Raw genomic sequence first — 19,177 nt, 5'->3', positions numbered from 1 at the left:
TATCCGGGCCACACCCTCCGTCGTCGAATGGTCATTCGCGGGCGTTTTAAAAGCGTGTTCGTTTTCACACCACCTAGTCGCTTTTATGCAGCTAGGGTTCGTGCAATATGCCCTCCCCGAGGTTAAAAAAATAAAATGAGCACTCGGCGCGTACCTATATATTTTTAGTTCTATAATATTATGCAATAAACGTTCTTTTTTTTTACACGTGTGACAAAAGCACCAGGATCACAGAACTCTGACTCAGTTGTCACTTCTGGGCGTGTATGCCAATATCGTAATATTGACGGAAGCGAATGTGAGGTGGTTTTTGGTAGCGATCATTTACCGTTTTCCGTATAACACTAGGAAAATAGGTTTGGCTTCCACCTATATAAGTCCTGTCTATTCGATGGACACAAACTACGCGATATCTACTGGTATCAGTACCTACACTCTTATAGATCGCACAACACACGCACAACTGCAGCTATCGCAATATATTATTATTACCGTTTCGGCGTCACTGTGCAGCCTTGTTGTTTGGCGCACGGCGTATACACGGCGTTTACACGGCGTTTGACGGCGAAGAACCGGGTGCGCGTGGTATTCGATGGCAGCGGTAGATAACTCAGAGTCGTCGTCCTTTGTCGGCGTCCTTTGCTGCACCACTGCTCCACGTCAGTCGAAAATTCGTTACTAAAAATATTTCCGGGTCATATTGACGTAGTGTGCACAATAATGCAACGCTATACGTAAGAGAAGAAATGAAGCCAACCTGTAAAAAACGTTGATGCGGGCAAAAATGAAGAATGTGTACGTTTATTTCCAAAATATATATAAAAAAATAAAAAAAAACAACATACACACAGACGACGACACGAACTCGCCGGAAAATAAAACAACGGCTAGAAACGGTCGTAAAACCATCACAAACACACACACACATACATATATATATATATATATATACACATGTGGGGGCCAACAATAAAGAATTTCAGGTTAATTGTCCACACGGCTACCATAATAATATAATATAATATAATAAAAACACACGAAGCGTATTCTGGTTAATTAAAAAAAAAAAATAATAATAATAACCAGGAAAAACCGGAATATCGCCGTTTCTGTTGCTTTGCCATATAGGCGAAAGAGCGGAGGACTCTCATTCACACCGAATGATGTTTTTTTGCGTCGGATAAAAAATATTGTCGTCGGTGCCGCTGGCTCCAGAATAATGTGCAGCAGCAGCAGCAGCAGCCATCAGAGCCGCTCGCCGGAGATAGACATCTATCCGCGTGTGCTAGCGGGTGTGTGTGTGTGCGGGTAAAAATGTTAATGCGCGCTGAAATTAAAATAAACGGATAATAAAAATAAATCGTCTGTCCGTCTCGCAGAACGAGATCTGTTTTTAACCCCATTGTATTTAAATGAAGACCTCGCCGGTCGCGTTTTAACGGAATAAAATTGATTTTTTCCCCTCGGCGTAACGAAACGACGAACGTATATATTATTGGTGTGGGTATACTGCAGCCCAAGAACGAAATGTAGAAAAAAAAAAAATTCGAAAAACCCGCACGTCAACCCATCCACCACATATTATACTCGCTGGCCGCCGGTAGACCTGTACGCCACGCATAATGTGATATTATAACAAACGCGTCGTCGTGTACTTGCAGACGGCGGAGACGGAGAAAACATCGTGGCGCCCGGTGACGGGACGGCGGCGCGACTGGCGAACCGTCGGCGGCGGCGGTGGTTAGGAGGAAGCGGGGCGGGAAGGGGTTAAAAAATACAATAAATAAATCTTGCATGAACCGGACCGAGTCGGCTGACTCCTCTCCTCGGCGTTGTTTTCGTCGGTTGGTGCAGCAGCGGTTGCACACACAAGCGCGCACTAATTGAATGGTGCACGGCGAAACGACTGCGGGCCGATATACTACACGTCCAATTATTATTACACGTACGTGCGTCGTTAATTCTTTTGGCGCCTCGACGCGCGCCCGGATGGCGATCATGGCGCGATGATGACCATGATAATGATGATGATGATGATGATGATAATATGTAGAAGAGGTGTATCACGTCCGCCAGGTCCAAACGCCGCGGTACACACCATGTATGCAACATGTTTAGTATTTAGGTACCTACACCTATTGCAGCGCATATACCGCGGTCGCCGTCGTCGTATATTATACCGTCGTTTTACGACACCGCCGCCAATTATGCGCGGCTTGCACGACGACATACGAATGTATAATAATATTATATTCTGTTGTGCCTTTAATAGTATAACGCAACATATTATAACGAGCGCCGAAAACGGACCGCGAGAGACTTGTTTCTCACGGACGACCCAATAATAATGATACGAAAACGAACGCATAAACAGCGTTGATGAAATATATTTTTTTGTTGCGTACAAATCGCGTCGGTACGCGTTCACCGTACAACAACACAATATTTCACCGTTTTCGACGACTCGCCTCGATGACATCGATATGCGAACGACGTCTCGGAATCTCCTCCACATCATTACGACGACGAGGACGGCGGTGGACGGAAGCTATTGTGCGGCGATGTCGAAAAATCACACTATTAAACGGGTACAACTTATGTCGTATATTGTACGGAGGATAATATTGATATTTGGATGGAGGACTCGTCGTTTTACCGGCGGAAAACGTTTTCCGTGTTACCGGAATATTATTCAAATCGGTATAACGACCGAAACGTGTACACGTGTTATACTCGTCGGTACACACACTGGCGCGGCTACTGGCGCTGCACCCGGTCGTCGCGCGATGTCGTCAGCCGATTATACGTGTCGTTTATCTCTCTCGATCTCCGTCTGTCTCGGTCTCTCTCTCGATGTCCGTCCGCCTCGGTCTCTCTCACACACGCGCACCGTCTCTGGTTCCGACGACTTGTCGCCCGTGTTTCCCCACGAGTCTTGTATTATTTTATTGCGTATACGGCCGTACATAGGTATAATAGTGTATTATTATTATTATTATTATTATTACTGTTTTTTGGGGAAACGACCGACCGGGGGGAAGAGCGGCGGGGCACGACGTCCCGTCGTCTTCGTGCTTCGTCCCGAACCGGACCCGCTTGCGCGTTAATAACAATAAAACGAAACGAGGCCTCGTGTGCACGCCAACACACGCGCACGACAGAGATAAAGGCCACCCGAACGATATTTATGCGGCCAATAAATAACGCCAGTGTTAATGGACACGGGACCCTCTTATTGTTTTTTAGTACTCTCTCGTGTACATATATAATATTTGTGTGTGTGTGTGTGTGTGTGAGCGTCGCAGCCCGGCTACCTCAGCAGTAGGTGTCATTAGTCGTGTGATAACAACCGGGCGGCGGCGGCAGTCGTTGTTGTTCTTTCGTCCGAGGTGCGGCCCCTTAATGTTCACACGCATATATTTACCCGGTCGTCGTCGTCGTCGTCGTCGTCTCGGTCGTTTTCTTTTCGTATATACACGTTATTTTATTTAGTTTTTATAATTGGGATCGGTCCTTTTGTTTTTTGTGCCGCACCGCCCGTGTGTGTGTGTGTGTGTGTTTCTCTCTTTCTCGAAAAACCTGCACGTGTAACGTCCATCTCCCTTCCTCTTCGGGCCCTATAAAATAAAGAACTCGTCATATAACAATAATAATACAACGATATCTATTCCGCCACCGTCTCGTCGCCGCCGCCAAATCCATTCTGTTCGTTTCGCATTCCGTCGGCGTTTACGTATATATAACGCATATAATATAATATAATACTCGAATCGCGTATAATGCATAATATGGGCGTACAATATCATTATTATATCCGTGTACCTATATACGCGTATTATATAATATTATGTTTCGCCGTAATAATATTGCACATCGTGGGTACGTGATATGTCGTCGGAACATATACCCCGGAGGCGGGGGGGTGGGGGGAGAACGGACACTCGAGTCGTGTCGCGTCGGGGCCGAAAACGAATGCGAAGAGACACACACACACTCGGCTGTGTATATTATTGTTATATATATATATATATATGTATAGCAGCGGTATGGAGGTATAATACTACGGTGACGACGACGACGACGACAGCACACTAATCAGACGACGTCTGCCGCCGCCACCGGTGCGTGTAATATATATATATATATATTTATAATATATTATTGCGCGTTACACTATGACGACGGGCAACGGTCAAACGCAGAGACAAAACGATGAGAAACCGACGGCGGCGGCGGTACCGGTGGATTACGTGCGTTGGGTGTGAAAGTACGCCAACCGTAATACCCCCCCATACACGGCCCCGACGCGAGCGTCAACCGGCCAGAGACGGAATGAAAATAAAAAAAACCAAACCGTCAAACTGTTTTCGAATAATATGCGATTTATTATTTGGGTACGTCAATCGTGGCGGCATAATGACGTCCGTTCGTTTTCGCCCCCCCCCCCTTCACCAAACATCACCACGTACAACTCGGACTCGTGTGCAGATTTTTATCGACTGGGAATTGCGCATTGACGTGTAGTAGGTATTTATTATAGTTATTTTTATAGTGATATAGCACTGTGTATAGCTGTTTGATTTGAGCTGAGATATTTTTTGTTTTTTTATTATAAGCCGTGGAATAATAATTAGAATTCATCATAACACGTACACAGGACGATTTCTCGAGAGACCGACTCCGGTGGGATCGGAAACGAAAAGTTCATATAGTTTATAAATAATGCGGTTGAAACCTGAACAATATTCTGTTAAATAATCTATACGTGACTGCATTGGGATTAGTACCAACGTGGTAACTGGAAATTGGAAAAATTAAAACCACGTAAACCGAAAATGGCCCGTCGTGCAATTGAATTATCGCGTTTCGTGCCATTTATCGACTCGATTTTGATACGAATAATATTTATCCATATTGACCGATGTTACCTACCCCTGTCACAATTATTATTATTATAACAGCCATCACACACATACTACACACACACACACACACACACACACACACACACACACACACACACACAAAACAATCCAATAATTAATACCAAAATGATTATATTGCTTGAATCCGTTATTGTTTATTAGGGTTTAAATCAGTTTTCGCTACAGACCATAAACAGACCTATCAACCGTTTCCACAGATTTCCAGAGGTACGTAAAATATTACACTACCAATATAGTAATAATAATATAATATAATATTTCTCTCGAGTATATAATATCATATAGTGCAGTATAAAACAGGCATAAAACGCGGAACGAGTTTATCGTCGTCTCTTTCCGTCACTCTTTCTCTATCTATCTATCTGTTACCGTCTCTTTCTATCGCTCTAAAACTATACATCTCTCTCTCCGATCTCGCGCGGTTAAAATACAGCAGTTAGCGCACACACACGTATAGGTGGTATACACACGATATTATTATCTTTTTGTTTTAACGAGATAAATGCCTCGGGGGGCCCACTGCGGGGCTACGGCGGGGAGGTGGGTGGTGGACCCCGAGTGATTAGGCCAGCGCCGCCGCTGCAGCCGTGAGAGATTCGTGAGAACGTGCCGGACGCGGCGGAGGTCTTGTTGAATGAAAAACACGATGCGGCGGCGGCGGTGGCGCCAAATGATGTCTGTCCGCGTGCGTCCGATTTGAATATAATAAACGCGACGACGGCCGAGACGATTGTCGTCGGCCATATCAATTATTTTATATTAAATAGGTATATTATAAACATATATTGTATATATTATAATATTGTATTATTATACTGCTATCGTCCGTGTCCCGCTCATCCGTTGATATAATATATTATACGATATAATGCCTACCCACCCATACCTACTTGATTGTGGCGACCCGTGTGCGTTTTGCCGTTTGTATTATATTATATTATTATTATATACACACGGTCACAGGTTTTTTTTTCGCTTCATCCTCCGTACCAACTTATACGAGCCGTAACATGATGGCGTACATCGTCGTCGTTCGTATATTATACGGGTTGGGTTTCGCACGACTGTCTATACGGAATAATATTATCTCGTCGAAACAATGAGACAAGAGGGGTTTTCTTTTGTTCGGGTCTCTTTCCCTGTTTATAGGTACCTAAATAATATATTATATTTAATACAATATAATATAATGTTATACTCTCGCGACTTCCGTACTTCGTCGCATTCGTCGTCGTCCCATTTCTACTGTCTTATACGTTTCGGCGGCGTGTGTGTGCGTGTTAAGGGGTCCGATTTTATTTCGCGAATCTTGCGTTTCTTACACCGTAAGGACGGGCTATGAGGACGCCCTGATGGAAACGAGAGAAACTTTTAAATCGCGTGTGTATATATATATATTATATGTATAAATATCTATTTGCTCGGACCCGCGCGAAAGCTCTCGCTGTCCCGGTTTAGGAACACTGCGTGGCAGGGGTGGAGGGAGCGGAGTTAACGGATATCATGTGTCTCCGGTCAAACGGAACGCACATACAAGGATAATTGGACACGACCGGCGTCTAGTCCTTTTATACACACACACACACACACACACACACACACACACATGTACATACGTACTGTGGTCAGGCAGTGAGACGCGGGGAGGAAGGAGTGAGCGAGCGAGTGGACCGTCACGACCAGTTCCCTTCCTTCTTCCACGAGCCGGCGCGTATGTCGTTCGATTTGTTCAATTCCACAGTATATAGTCCCGAGACTTGTCCTCCCCGTCTATCATCGCACATATACACACACGTCGCTCGTGTTTACACGTATATCTTGTATCGTTAGATCTCCTCTCTTCTCCGGTCCGGCGACCGCCAGCACGACCCGTATGTATGCGCGCACACACACATCGTCGGAGCCGGCGTCTTTTGTGGCGCCGCCGTCGCCACCAACGTCCGATGGTGGTGGCGGTGGTGGTGGTGGTGTGTTCGTAGTTCGTATACAATATTAATACACGATCGTATGTTTTATATTGTAAATAAAAGCGGAATGGCGCGAAAAACGACACACGTGTGACCCTGAATTAAAGAGGAAAAAAAATTGTCTTTTTCGATTCTACGGCCGTACCCAGTTGTATTCGGAGGTTATATCATGTATACACGAAGGTGGTACTGTGGCTGCACGTTTATCATATTATACGTTATATTTTTATTCGGCGTTGGAGATTACTCATGCGATCGATCGCAATCGGAATATTATCGATTATCGATTTCCGACCGCTGTTCTTATTATATCATATACAGTCCTTTTACTCGTACAAATACATTATACATCATGTTATTATTAGCATTGCATCCGTGCTTGTAGGCTTTCGTATGATATAACATTGTTATGTGCTGCTGCGCGGGTGTATTATGCGCTTGTGTCGTATATTATAATATATTTATATATTGTATTGCGATCGTCGGCCGGTCGACAAAACTAATTCGTATACACTGGAAACCTGCAATTAGGTTTATCAAATAATATGATACGAACGGTTAATTATTTTTTACTCGTTAAACTTTTAAAATACGTAAACGGGTGTTTTTAAATACCCTGTTATTAATCCGTTTTCGGTTGTATTTAATCGTTGTATTTAGTTGTCACGAATATCGTACAATATAATATATATTACTATATGGCACTATTTGAATAAATGTTAAAAACAAAAATACCCCGACGGTTATTAATTATTCAAAAATCGTATTTCGAAAATTAATTATACATTGATAGTAACAAAAATAATTTGTACTGTGCGCGGGGGAAGTTTTCATGTTTTTTTTTTCGTTACCTATTTAATTAGTGCTTGTTAGTTACACAGCCACAAATACAACCGAATCGTGCCGTTTCGGGGCAACTGTGTATAATATGTATATACTTTGGTGATTCCAAACTGTATATAGTGACCTATATATATTGTGCATTGTGCGTATTGTCGTAACAGCCATTTTTCGGGGTGAAAAAAAATTCGCCGGATGTGTCGCTCCACATTTTGTTAATGTGTCGTGTTCGTATATTATACGAGGGTTTTTAATAATTCAAACAGCCTTTTATCGCCGGCCAATCGGCACCTGTGTCCCGACACATCAGGTGCCTCGCGCGTATATATCAAACGGCCCCTTTCGCGTCCACCTCGTGTCGCGCGTTTCAAGTGTAATAAATTATCTACATCGTATCTTTTCTTTCTGTCTCTCTCTAGACCATATTGAACTCGATGCACAAATACCAGCCCCGTTTCCATCTAGTCAGAGCCAACGACATCATCAAGTTGCCCTACTCAACTTTCCGTACGTACGTGTTCAAGGAAACCGAGTTCATCGCCGTTACGGCATATCAAAACGAAAAGGTAATTAAAATATTATGCTGTTTATCTCTCGTAGCATTTTATTAATCTCGGCATGCGAAGGATTAATAATTTGCGTTTAATCATTTGAATTGTCGTAAAAAGATGATGTAAGTCATTAACTGTTATGAAGTACCTATATTCACACGTATATTTTCTAATTATAGATAACTCAGTTAAAAATCGACAACAATCCGTTCGCCAAAGGGTTCCGAGACACCGGTGCCGGTAAACGAGAAAAAAAGTGAGTACCGCAAGCATTGTTGTTTATTATTCGCACATTTAAGCATTATTGTGGCACTCTATATGCAAACGGTCTAATTCATGTCTCGATGTACATATATAATAATATTACGGATATCATAATAACGAATATTATATAACATATTCCATATTATAAAAACCGTCGTAGACGACAATACTATGCGTATTTTTATCATCATTAGTGGTTTGAAAACCAAAACCGTTTCCCCTTTGTTTGCCGTCGAAATTACCTTCAATTGATATTATAATATGACGAGCGCACACGTTCACTGTGATATTATTATGCACATACATACACAAATCGTGAAAACGATCGTCCGATAAAAACACAAAAAACTACGTGTACAGAACGATATACGATTTACATTTTTATTTTTTTCCATCGTTGTTGTTATTATTATTACTATTATTTTTTTTACCGGTCGGAAGTACGATTATTTTTATAATACCTAACACACACACACACATCCATATTTTACGCGATACGATTTCGTCCTGTCACGTCGCGTGTGTGCTATAACGAACCCGCCGTGTAATAGCTTTTTCAAAGTGTGACGCGCGCGATCCAGATGACTTATCTGTATAGGTACTAATACTACTATAATAATTTTATGTGAACACAATATATTATTATTATATTATTATCAGTTGATTTCAATGCGGTCACTGTCGCGTGATTATTGCCGCTCGTCCGCGTGTAACACAACGCATCGCTTATTAAAATATTATGTTACACTATGTATAATAATATTATAAAGTAATCGATTCTACGCACGTATAAAAAATCCAAAAAACGTAATGAAAAAAAAAAAAACTAAAACAACAAAAGGTTACAAACACACACACAATCTAAAACATAACAATCATAATAATGTTACGATACTGAGCGAAGGCTGCAAAAGCGATATTATTATATTATTATCGCCGCCGCCGTATATTAGTCGTTTATCGATTTTTCGCCGACAATTGTCCACCCTTTTATTCAGTAGTTAGTTTAGTATTAGTCGGTCGGCTCGGTTTGCCTTTTTTTCATTTATATATATATGTGTGTGTACAATACAACTTAATGATATGCGAGGCGTCGTCGTCACGGGATAAAGGTCAAAGTGAGTGAGACGGTTTCGGGTGAGCCGCACGAATTACTACACGGACGGTGCGTTTGTATTTTTTTTTATTATTATTATTATTACTATGTATAGTTTAGCCTTTATGTTAGTTAGGTATATAGAGAGGCGAGAGGGCAAACGGATAGTTCGGAGCGACGAGGGGGAGGGTTGAAAGGAAAGGACGAAAAGAAACGTATATATATACACTCACACGCGCGCCTGTTCACTAAAAAAAGAGAGGAGATCCCACTAATGACACCGCAAAGGTCGCAAGTGTATATTATAGAGTCGTCGCGAAATGCCTTTTAATTTAAAAAGTCGACGCCCACCAGATATATCTAATAATAATGCGACGGATATTATCGTCGGTTGGGAGGTGGGTGAGGGGGTGCCGTTCGCGGCCCATTTAATTCCGTATGCAAAAGGCTATATACGAATACTGCCGCCGCGCGTTTGAAAACCCCCCGGTTGGTAAGATAGGTGAACGGTGTGGGTGATGGGTGGGATGGGCTTTGGTAAAAAAAATATAACCGCATAACTCGAAACATTTTAAACGTTCCCCGGGGATATTACTGCAGTGGCCCGCGTATAATTTCGCCGTGACCCTCCGTGAGCATTTTAATTGTATACTCGGCCGCCGTGCCGTGACCCGCACACGAGTTCTATCGTTTACACCAAAGACCGTATATAAACGACTACGTAAAAAATGTAAATAACATTTTGTGAACTTTTCACCGCAAACGTTCATTTTTCGTAAGTTTTTAATTACGCTTTTCGAATAATGTCGATAAAACGCTTATGCTAAAATTTCAATACGTTTGACAGTTTATTTATTTATTTCGCGTACAGGCATACCGTAACGCGAAAAAAGGCCAAAAACATTTTCACAAACATTTCAGAATAGCGTACTGAAAGAACACCAGCTAAAGGTCGGCGTATATAAGTCAGGCTAGCATATTAGTCTGCGGCCTAGTCCTAATATTTACCCCACCTCCCCTGAACACATTTTCCTGGCGCAAATGGCTTCACCTCCCGACGACGTCAGTTAGCCCTGATCGTAGACGATATAATCGTTGAACAAGAACAACAATATAATATAATAATACGCGAGCACATCACCCCCACCCAGGTTGGGAGGCTTTCTGGGTCGGGTCAAGTCGTCCGGTTTCGCGTGCGGTACCCCCCTGGCACCTATACTTGGTCACGTATTACCTCGGTATACCGCCTCGTCTAATTCGTTCGACGCCCGGGACTTGATGGCGTGCACTCGCACCTGACTCCTTGGTAACTATATAATAATATTATCGTGTCGTTGTCGTCACACACCTCGACGGGTACATATTATAATATTGTTATTAAAAGAAGCGCGTGTGTGTATAATGTGGGTATAAACGGAGCATAGCAACAACGACTAGGTCTTCAATAATGTACGGCAGAGAATGTGCGAGTGTGTGTACGTTTATAATAATAATAATAATAATAATAATACATGTTACATGTACGTAGCAGGTAGTAGTAGTAGTAATAGGTTAGGTGCCGAGGAGGCGGCCGACAGAAATATTGTAATAATAAATTACCTCCGCCGCCTCCGGCAGAGCCACTCGGTTTGTTTGTTTTTTGTCCGGGCGGCTGCTGTTGCCGTTGCTGCGATTTCCATTGATAAAAAAAAAAATTAATCTTTTCGTTTTTTACCTTAATTTTCGTCGTTTTATCCGCATCCGTTAAACGCTTCACGCTCGATTAGTAGAATAATATTACCATTGGTATTATTATTATTATTAATATACACATGTGTACCGTATTGATTTTCTCCAAGACAAGTTTAAGTAGGCAATCGTTTTTGCGTTTCTTAAATCGTTTGTATTATGCTCATATTATACAGAGGTTTTTGGTCGAACCGACTAACAATGTTCTATATCAAAATATGTATCGCTATTCGTCATCGTTATGTACTTCCGTGTCCCGAATTCCATCAAAACACAATATTAATAATTATTATGATTTGGTGTGCAATGGGCTTTGTTGTGGTGTATAATAATATAATATTGTTCACACTCGTCGGAACCTACAATATGAGTGTTATTATTTTTCTGCGCAGACACCTAAAATAATCGACACGACCTTGTGTTCACGGTGTATTTATTTTCAAGCCCGTTGAAAATTATAATAATGATAAAATATATTGAAACGTAACGGCCGGACTTGGAAAATATATTGTATTTGTTTAAAAGTACGACCAAGAGCTAGTTTAAAGGAACAAAGTAATTACATAAAACCTATACGCACACTTGCACATAGATTCTTCGTCAGTGACACTGTAGGTCCAGCGCTCACTGAAGTTGGCCCACACGAACCGATAAATCAGAAAATATCATAATGGTCGAGGTCCACGACTTTTGTCATCGTAATATCATCATCCTCGTGGGGCGGGGGTACACATGTACACCGGGTTTGCAATGTTGTAAGAACAACATTAATTACTATAATAACTAATAAGTATAGTTAAACCGATCAACTTTTTTTGTATCCCTTCTCTAACATAATATTATGTTAGGTATACCTATGTAACATGGTTTCAATAATTCAAGTTATTTTTTTCCATTCCAAATTCGGGTCGTTTTTATTACACTGACGACTTAACAAATAATAATTGTAATTGTCCGTAATATACTAATAATATCATTGTGTATATGGCGCCTGGTTAGGCGGCGGAGTGCCATATACGGATCCGTAGAACGATTATTATTTTTGTAGCGCCCGACCGTAATCAAATGTCAATCTGAATCCATTAGCGAACAGCTACATAGTACTGCTTTATATCTCCGGCCGAAAATGGTAAAGAAATTATCGTCGAGACTGGCTGGATTCGTTTTTTTGATTTCCTTTTCGCGCGTTTCCTTATTACTGTGAAAAAAAAATTAAATAATTATACGTTATATGGTTAGATACACGGGAATTCGGTAAACGAGATAATGCAATTTGTCGTTACTCGTTTTGGGCTTAACGTGACAGACCTCCTGCAGCAGGAGGGAGCGGGTGACGTTCGACAGTTAAAGAAGGTACGTTGCTCTTCAGTGTATATAATGAGCGTCGGTCGTGTTTTAGAAGGCTTATGGTGTACACCTATATTATTATGGGACAGATAAATGCCTTAATTCCATCGCGAATAGCACTACTGCTGAAAACAACTACTACTAGTATTACGCTACATCCAACCACTGATAAAAAAAATACATAACTCCGTTCAAAGAAAATAAAAATGTCGATTATCCAAGATCATTCGCGTGAAATGAGAGAAAAAACTTTTTAACCACGTGATTCTTTGATCGTATATTATTATATATACGAGTAGACACTATAAAGCTTAACAGTCGTTTCGTAGAGATCGTTTCAAGCTTATTTTTGTTTTTCTGTCAATCTGCAGATGTGTACAACGTAATGGTGTTTTCAGGCAAGCAATGTTAACGGCGCAACGACACGGCAGCCAAACGGTCCAAAGCCAGGACGAAAAGCCCTCAGGTTCAGATCACGAGGACGACAAACCACTGGACGTGGTCGGTGGAGGAGACCCTGACTCCCCGATTTCTGCCCACCACCACCACCATCACCACCAACCTCACCAACCCGGTAAGTCCAGTTCACCACATACATCTCACAATTTGATGATTTTGATTTTGGTTTTACTAAAATGAGTGGGTTTTTTTTAATCAATAGGTTCGTGGTTCTCGGGATTGGCTGATGGTAGTTTGCTCCTGGAGGATGCCATGAGGAGGCGCCTGGCCGGTCACCCGGCACTTCACCACGCAGCTTTCCTGCAACACCATCACCACCAACAAGCTCACCAGCAGGAAATTGACAGCGAACAAGAAAGCAGTTGTTCTGAATCAGGCCGAGACAGAATGAACTCGCCGTCCGACAAAGAGTCAGCTGGTCCTTCTGGTAAGAAACAATTTCATTAAACTATTTTACTTGACTATTCCGTTGCATCCAAAAAGCGTACACTTATAATTTTGACTCCAGAAAGGTTGATGGACTAAAATCACACAATTTATCGCTCATTGTACATCTTAAATATCGCATACTATTTTTAAATCTACGTATTATTATATGAACGTCAAACATTTTTACCAAGATTACCAAAATAGTAGTTTTAAATTATGATATTATTAACACTCGAAATGACTTAAGTCTATACAAAAATATAAAATTAATATTGAGTAGCTTGTAAAAAAAAAATATTTAACTCGTATGTAATGACTAATGACTAATGAGTATATATTTAAGCTGATAATTTCATTTAATATTTTTATTTATAATACTAAATACATTATTTTATATACTTTCGTTCTTAAGAAAGTGTATCATTAATTATAAAGTGTGTAGTTTTTGAATTCAACGACCTTAAAAAAATGATGTGGTTTTGACCTGTGTTTTATTTAAAAAGTGCGTTTTTTGGATTCAATGCTTTATATGCTAGGTGTACATATAAGTGATAAGTATAATAGTTATACCCTTATGTATGATATATTAAGTATATCAAATATGCATGACGTGCTTACAATATGCCCAGTAAAGATGGATTAGAATTATTAGAGAACTTCAACCGTAAACAAACGATTTCACGAGAATAATAACATTCTACTGTTTTCCAAAACGTATACAGCATAAAATATTTAAGAGGGTGCCCGTATGAGATCGGTCCAGTGCACGATTTTAGCTTAACCCTCTTTATCCGTGTTCTCGCAAAGTCCTTATATCAAATAAGTTTTGGAAATAAAGAGTTTAATAGAAATAAAACACGACTAAGATAAATATTTATCTAAAACATCTAAGTATTGTATAAAAATACTTTTTTGCAGGGTACGCAATAACGTTATAAACGAAATTATTGTGCTAGGCTAGTTCTTGTTAGATTAAAAATATTTTTTTTGCCAACCCTGGTCCACGAGTAACATTTTTATAAATCTTATATTTTAAGTAAACACGAACTGACTATTAGTGTAAGCTTTTAAATCTTTAAAACGACGTGGGAAATGACATATCCTTGAGATTTTTGGGAAACGATGATCAATCAATGTTCTCCAATAAATGTAACCAACCTAAATATAATAAAAAAAATATTTCATGGACAACCCCTGAAATCTGCATTGATGGTCGGATAAAACCCACAGATCGATCGTGTTAGCAGCCATTATTTGAGAACAGTGGCAACGCTTCACATAATATTATACAATAGCCCACAATATTCATGTTATGCGTTTTGTGTTCCCGCAGGACCAGGACACAGCCCTAGCGACTACCCGTCACCGAACGTGTCTTTCGGACCACCGATCCCACCGTCGCCGCACCTATTGCCGTACCTGTATCCCGGCATGTACCCCGGTGGCCCTGGCCTGGGCGGTCCGCTTTGCCCGTCCGCGCTCAGCCCCACCACCAACCTGCTGTTCAATGCTCAGCTTGCGCTGGCCGCTCACCACCCGGGCTCGCTGTTCACTCAGGCTTACCTACAGGGCGCCGCGGCCGGCGGTGGCGGCGGCGGCGGCCACCCCTTCAAGATGACCACCAGTGGACTGGCCGCGGCCGCTGGCCTGGGCCGGTTTCACCCGTACCACCTTGGCCTTCACCATCCGCTCCACCCGTCGTCCGTCGGCTCGGCCTTCGAAACGGTGACGCCGGGCCGGTGCTCGTCGGCAGGCAGTACGCCGCCGCCCGCGCCTCTCGACCTGCAGTCGCCAACCAACGGCGGCGGTCGGCAAACGTCTCCTCCGCAGCCGCCGCTGCCACCACCACCACCACATTCGTCGCAGCCACAGCCGTCGCCGATATCGGCACAGCTACAACCGCCGCCGCGACAGTCGTCCGTGTCACCGTCGCAACGGCCACACCAACATCACCAACACCACCATCACCGGACGGCCGCCAATCAGCCGTCGCCGACCAGTAGCGAGCTGAAGTCCATCGAGAAAATGGTCAACGGACTGGACTCTGCGTCAGCAGCTGCGTCGGCCGCCGACGAACAGCAAGCAGTGGCGATAGTCAAGTAAACCACGCATAACCCTTCCCGCCTGCCCACCCACCCACCCACCCACCCANACCCTACACACACACTCATCACACATACGTATTACACTCACAAACACGCGTTTCTATTATGTTGTATATATTTTAATATATATATATATATAAACCTATATATAATATTTATATATTTGACTTCGTTATTGTAGAAAATTATTTACATTTATACATTATACATAAATAAGGCATTTTTAGTATATTAAATTATAAATAGATAATAATTATATACATAATATATTTATTGATTAGGGAATGTATAAAATAATAATATAATATATTATAGAGAAACTATAATACGAAAACGTGCAATAGTATAATAATATTATTTAACTTATAAATATTTAATTATTTAAACAAGTAAATAGTGTTTTTTTTTTTCATTAGTTATAGCGGAGAAATTTTAGATTGTATTGGTTTTCCCAAATAGTAATAGATAAGAATATCCATCTATTATTATATTATATAAATACATATTATTATAAATTATATATTGTACCCTACCCTGGCATTCAAGACGAAAAAATATGTTCCTAAAAGTAAAATATTTGAAAAGAAAATATATTAATTGTATCGTCTAAAAGTGAAATATTTCGCCAAAAACAAAACGTGTTTTAATGCAAAACTGTTCCTATGCGGTTTCTTTTTTCAAAACTGGTGCTAATAACGGACTTTTTATGAGAAAAAAAATCTGCTCACGTTTTGGAAAAAAAATTTTGAAAAAATTTACATGACATGTACATATCCTTTTTGTTAGTGACTATTATTATTACCGACTTCTTATTGTAAATTTTTGAACCGTAAAATTGGCGAAGTCGGTTACAACCGATGTTTTTTTTTTTTAAATGTAATATAATTATATTTGTTGTGTGCTACTTAATATTTTTCTTGTGTAAAAAGATAAAGTATAATTAAACATAAATACAGAAACATGATAAATTATGAGCGTTTGACATTTTTTTTCTTCAAAGGTTTATCTTTGCTCCATTTACTTAACGAAAATCCTTGAAAATCGCTGTGAAAAATGATGCTATTGTAGTAAGACAAGCAAATAATGGCGACATATGTCACTAATTCGCGGATATGTCCATCAAAAAACGAATACTGCAATTTTTGTCAATCTAATTGTGCGAAGAAAATAAAATATCAATTTTTGTGTTTTTATCCACATGTATAAGTAAGTATTCTGATTTTAGAACAATTTTAATGCAATATAATTGCTTGCAACTACACCTTGTTATAATACGGTATTGTTCTATATTTTTTGGTGAGTCATTAGAACGAATAATTATAGGGATGACCTTATGTGTGTATGAATTGCTGCTGACTGTCCTCGAATAACGGTGCAACGTTGCCAAACCTACGAAATAAAATAATTAATAACGTATTAATTACATATTTTACTTAATCAGCCAACTTTTTTTTAAGACTCGAGCAATGGTTATTATTGCGTATATACTATATACAGAATTAAAAATTACTTCTATAATCATTATTTATGATATTAATAGCTTGGTATCAAATAAAATATGATTATTATTGAACACAATATGCTTTTTGTCATAAAATAATCGTTCATCTCTATCGTAGGCATATCACACAAAATGCTATAATATTCTCAATTGTTTCGCAGGATATATTTACTGCTTGTGTTTGCATAGTGTGTCCGCATCGAAATCCTCGCAGGTGCCTAATTTTACATCCACGGACCAATACAGTATATTATAGTTTACATATACTCATAATATCAAAAATGTTCCTACAATCGTACCCAAATGGTGTATTTTATGGGTGACATTGCTGGAAATCGGGGACTTTAGCTTACTCATAAGTCTCTTTCGATCTTTCTTCTGATTAAACCAAAAATAATTGTAATATTATTTATTATATATATTGGGAAATAGTAAAGTGTTATGCATAATTCATGGAACTATTTCTTACTAATATTGAAAAATATTCGTTATTAAGTACTTTAAAAGCGGGGCAATAACCCACCGTCATTATTTCAAAATTAAAATGAATAAATAATAATTATTAATTATTATTAACGAATAACGTGTACGTTTTTGATGTAGGGGTAAAGTCCACATCGCTGATGTGTCTGAATTCAAATGTTACCTAACGCGAGTGGAAAAAGTATATAATGTAACAATATCAATATAATCGCAGAGTGCATACCGCCACCGTTGCACCGCTGCAGTTTCGTGTAATACCTGTTGAATACGAAATGTCTACTCGTCTCGTTACGCACACACACACACGCACACACATACACACACAACACTACGCTCAAGACGTATATTATACTGTAAAAATATATATTTCATATTACCTATTATATTATGCATTGTGTCTCGGTGAAATTGTCGGAGAAATCGTTGAACTGGCGGCGGATGTTCGCAGGTATGATAATAATATGATATATATGTGTACACGCACTGAAATATATATATCGTTTGGAGGGTACCTGCAGTGTGCTGCAATTGTATTATTATTATAAGCCGATCGTATTCGCGCGCGAGGTACCCATATATATACATATAACCGAAGGAGACTGCGGTAACCAACCTATATAAATGGAAATCGCTTACTTTTTTTCTTTTTTATCGTTATTATTATTATTATTGGTTATAGGAGGAGGATGTGTATTGTTCGTTTTGTTTTGTTTTGTTTTTTTTTCGTTCGGTTTCGTTCGACGCCGCGGCACTCCGCAATGGTCGTCGATCGCGATCGACCAATGATCGTATCGTCTCTGCGACGCTGCTGTCGACCCGCGGTAGTACCATATATAGAGCTACCGGTTACCTACACATAGGACAAATATCGGGTTACCATGGCGTATACGTGGTTAGGAACATTTCGCCGGACGCGATTCCCCAATGTATACGTACCTAAATATGTATACATCTGCGCCACTAGTTTCAGAACACGATCGAAAGCAGCGTGGTGTTCTATGATGCCTCCTCGTCCGCGGTCGGTTTTAGGATTGTAACAATCCATTTCCGTCGCATGACATTCTCAGGTCTCCTCGATTTTGGCATTACACACAGACCTTTGGCTATAGAGACAGTGGTTACGGTTTTTGTCGCGAAACTGTAGGTATATTGCAGGCGGCTTTGTAGCTACAACTATTCCGTACAGTGGTGGTCGAACGGGAGGGGAAGAGAGGGGATAGATCCCCCACGATTTATTTTCGATGTTTAAGATCTACGATGACTATAAATTATATTTTTAGTAATCAAATGGCGCATGTTAAAAACTCAATCATATCCCCCCTCTCCCACAAAACGATCATTTGACCGCAACTAATTCCATGTAATATAGTATAGCAGTCTATCGCAGCATATATGGCAGTTTATAATAAACAAGTATTAAGTACCGACTCTTCTAATGATGGGACCTATAGTTCTCTGAAA

At 40.4% G+C, this 19,177-nt stretch overlaps 2 protein-coding genes across 10 annotated transcripts in view; one reads left to right on the top strand and one right to left on the bottom strand.

Moving 5' to 3' along the window:
• LOC111038007 (optomotor-blind protein-like) overlaps positions 1–15,772 on the top strand; it is a 50,159-nt gene extending 34,387 nt beyond the window's left edge. For 3 of the 7 annotated variants that reach the window (XM_022320918.1, XM_022320916.1, XM_022320917.1), the window contains exons 4-9: positions 5,088–5,153; positions 8,173–8,319; positions 8,484–8,560; positions 13,111–13,313; positions 13,401–13,625; positions 14,961–15,772. In XM_022320918.1, the coding sequence (XP_022176610.1) occupies positions 5,088–5,153; positions 8,173–8,319; positions 8,484–8,560; positions 13,111–13,313; positions 13,401–13,625; positions 14,961–15,730 (1,488 nt within the window). In that variant the 3' untranslated portion in view covers positions 15,731–15,772. The remainder of the gene's footprint in view (positions 1–5,087; positions 5,154–8,172; positions 8,320–8,483; positions 8,561–13,110; positions 13,314–13,400; positions 13,626–14,960) is intronic. The other 4 variants (XM_022320922.1, XM_022320920.1, XM_022320921.1 and 1 more) reach the window with 2 other exon arrangements.
• LOC111038009 lies at positions 9,779–18,867 on the bottom strand. Of its 3 annotated transcripts, XR_002604930.1 has the most exons (3): positions 18,653–18,867; positions 18,094–18,566; positions 16,350–17,121 (listed from the first exon to the last, which is right to left on the bottom strand). XR_002604930.1 is itself a non-coding variant. In XM_022320923.1 (2 exons), the coding sequence occupies exons 1-2, from the start codon at positions 18,759–18,761 to the stop codon at positions 16,883–16,885; spliced, it is 348 nt and encodes a 115-aa protein (XP_022176615.1). In that variant the 5' UTR covers positions 18,762–18,867; the 3' UTR covers positions 16,350–16,882. The 3 variants fall into 3 exon arrangements, 1 of the variants encoding a protein (XP_022176615.1); XR_002604931.1 differs by lacking the exons at positions 16,350–17,121; positions 18,094–18,566 and adding an exon at positions 9,779–12,590; XM_022320923.1 differs by lacking the exon at positions 18,094–18,566.
• Between the last annotated feature and the right edge of the window lie 310 nt (positions 18,868–19,177).

The sequence above is a fragment of the Myzus persicae genome, unplaced genomic scaffold, assembly GCF_001856785.1.
Source record: "Myzus persicae strain clone G006 unplaced genomic scaffold, MPER_G0061.0, whole genome shotgun sequence".
Lineage (NCBI taxonomy): Eukaryota > Metazoa > Arthropoda > Insecta > Hemiptera > Aphididae > Myzus > Myzus persicae.
This window is presented reverse-complemented; position numbering and strand designations above follow the sequence as displayed.

Bases quoted from the DNA above. Each gene is read 5' to 3' on its own strand.
- LOC111038009 (XM_022320923.1), bottom strand. From the start codon at position 18,761: ATGGATTGTTACAATCCTAAAACCGACCGCGGACGAGGAGGCATCATA. The intron at 17,122-18,652 runs GTACGTATACAT...TTTATTTCGTAG, and splicing joins GCAGATGTATACATATTTAG to GTTTGGCAACGTTGCACCGT.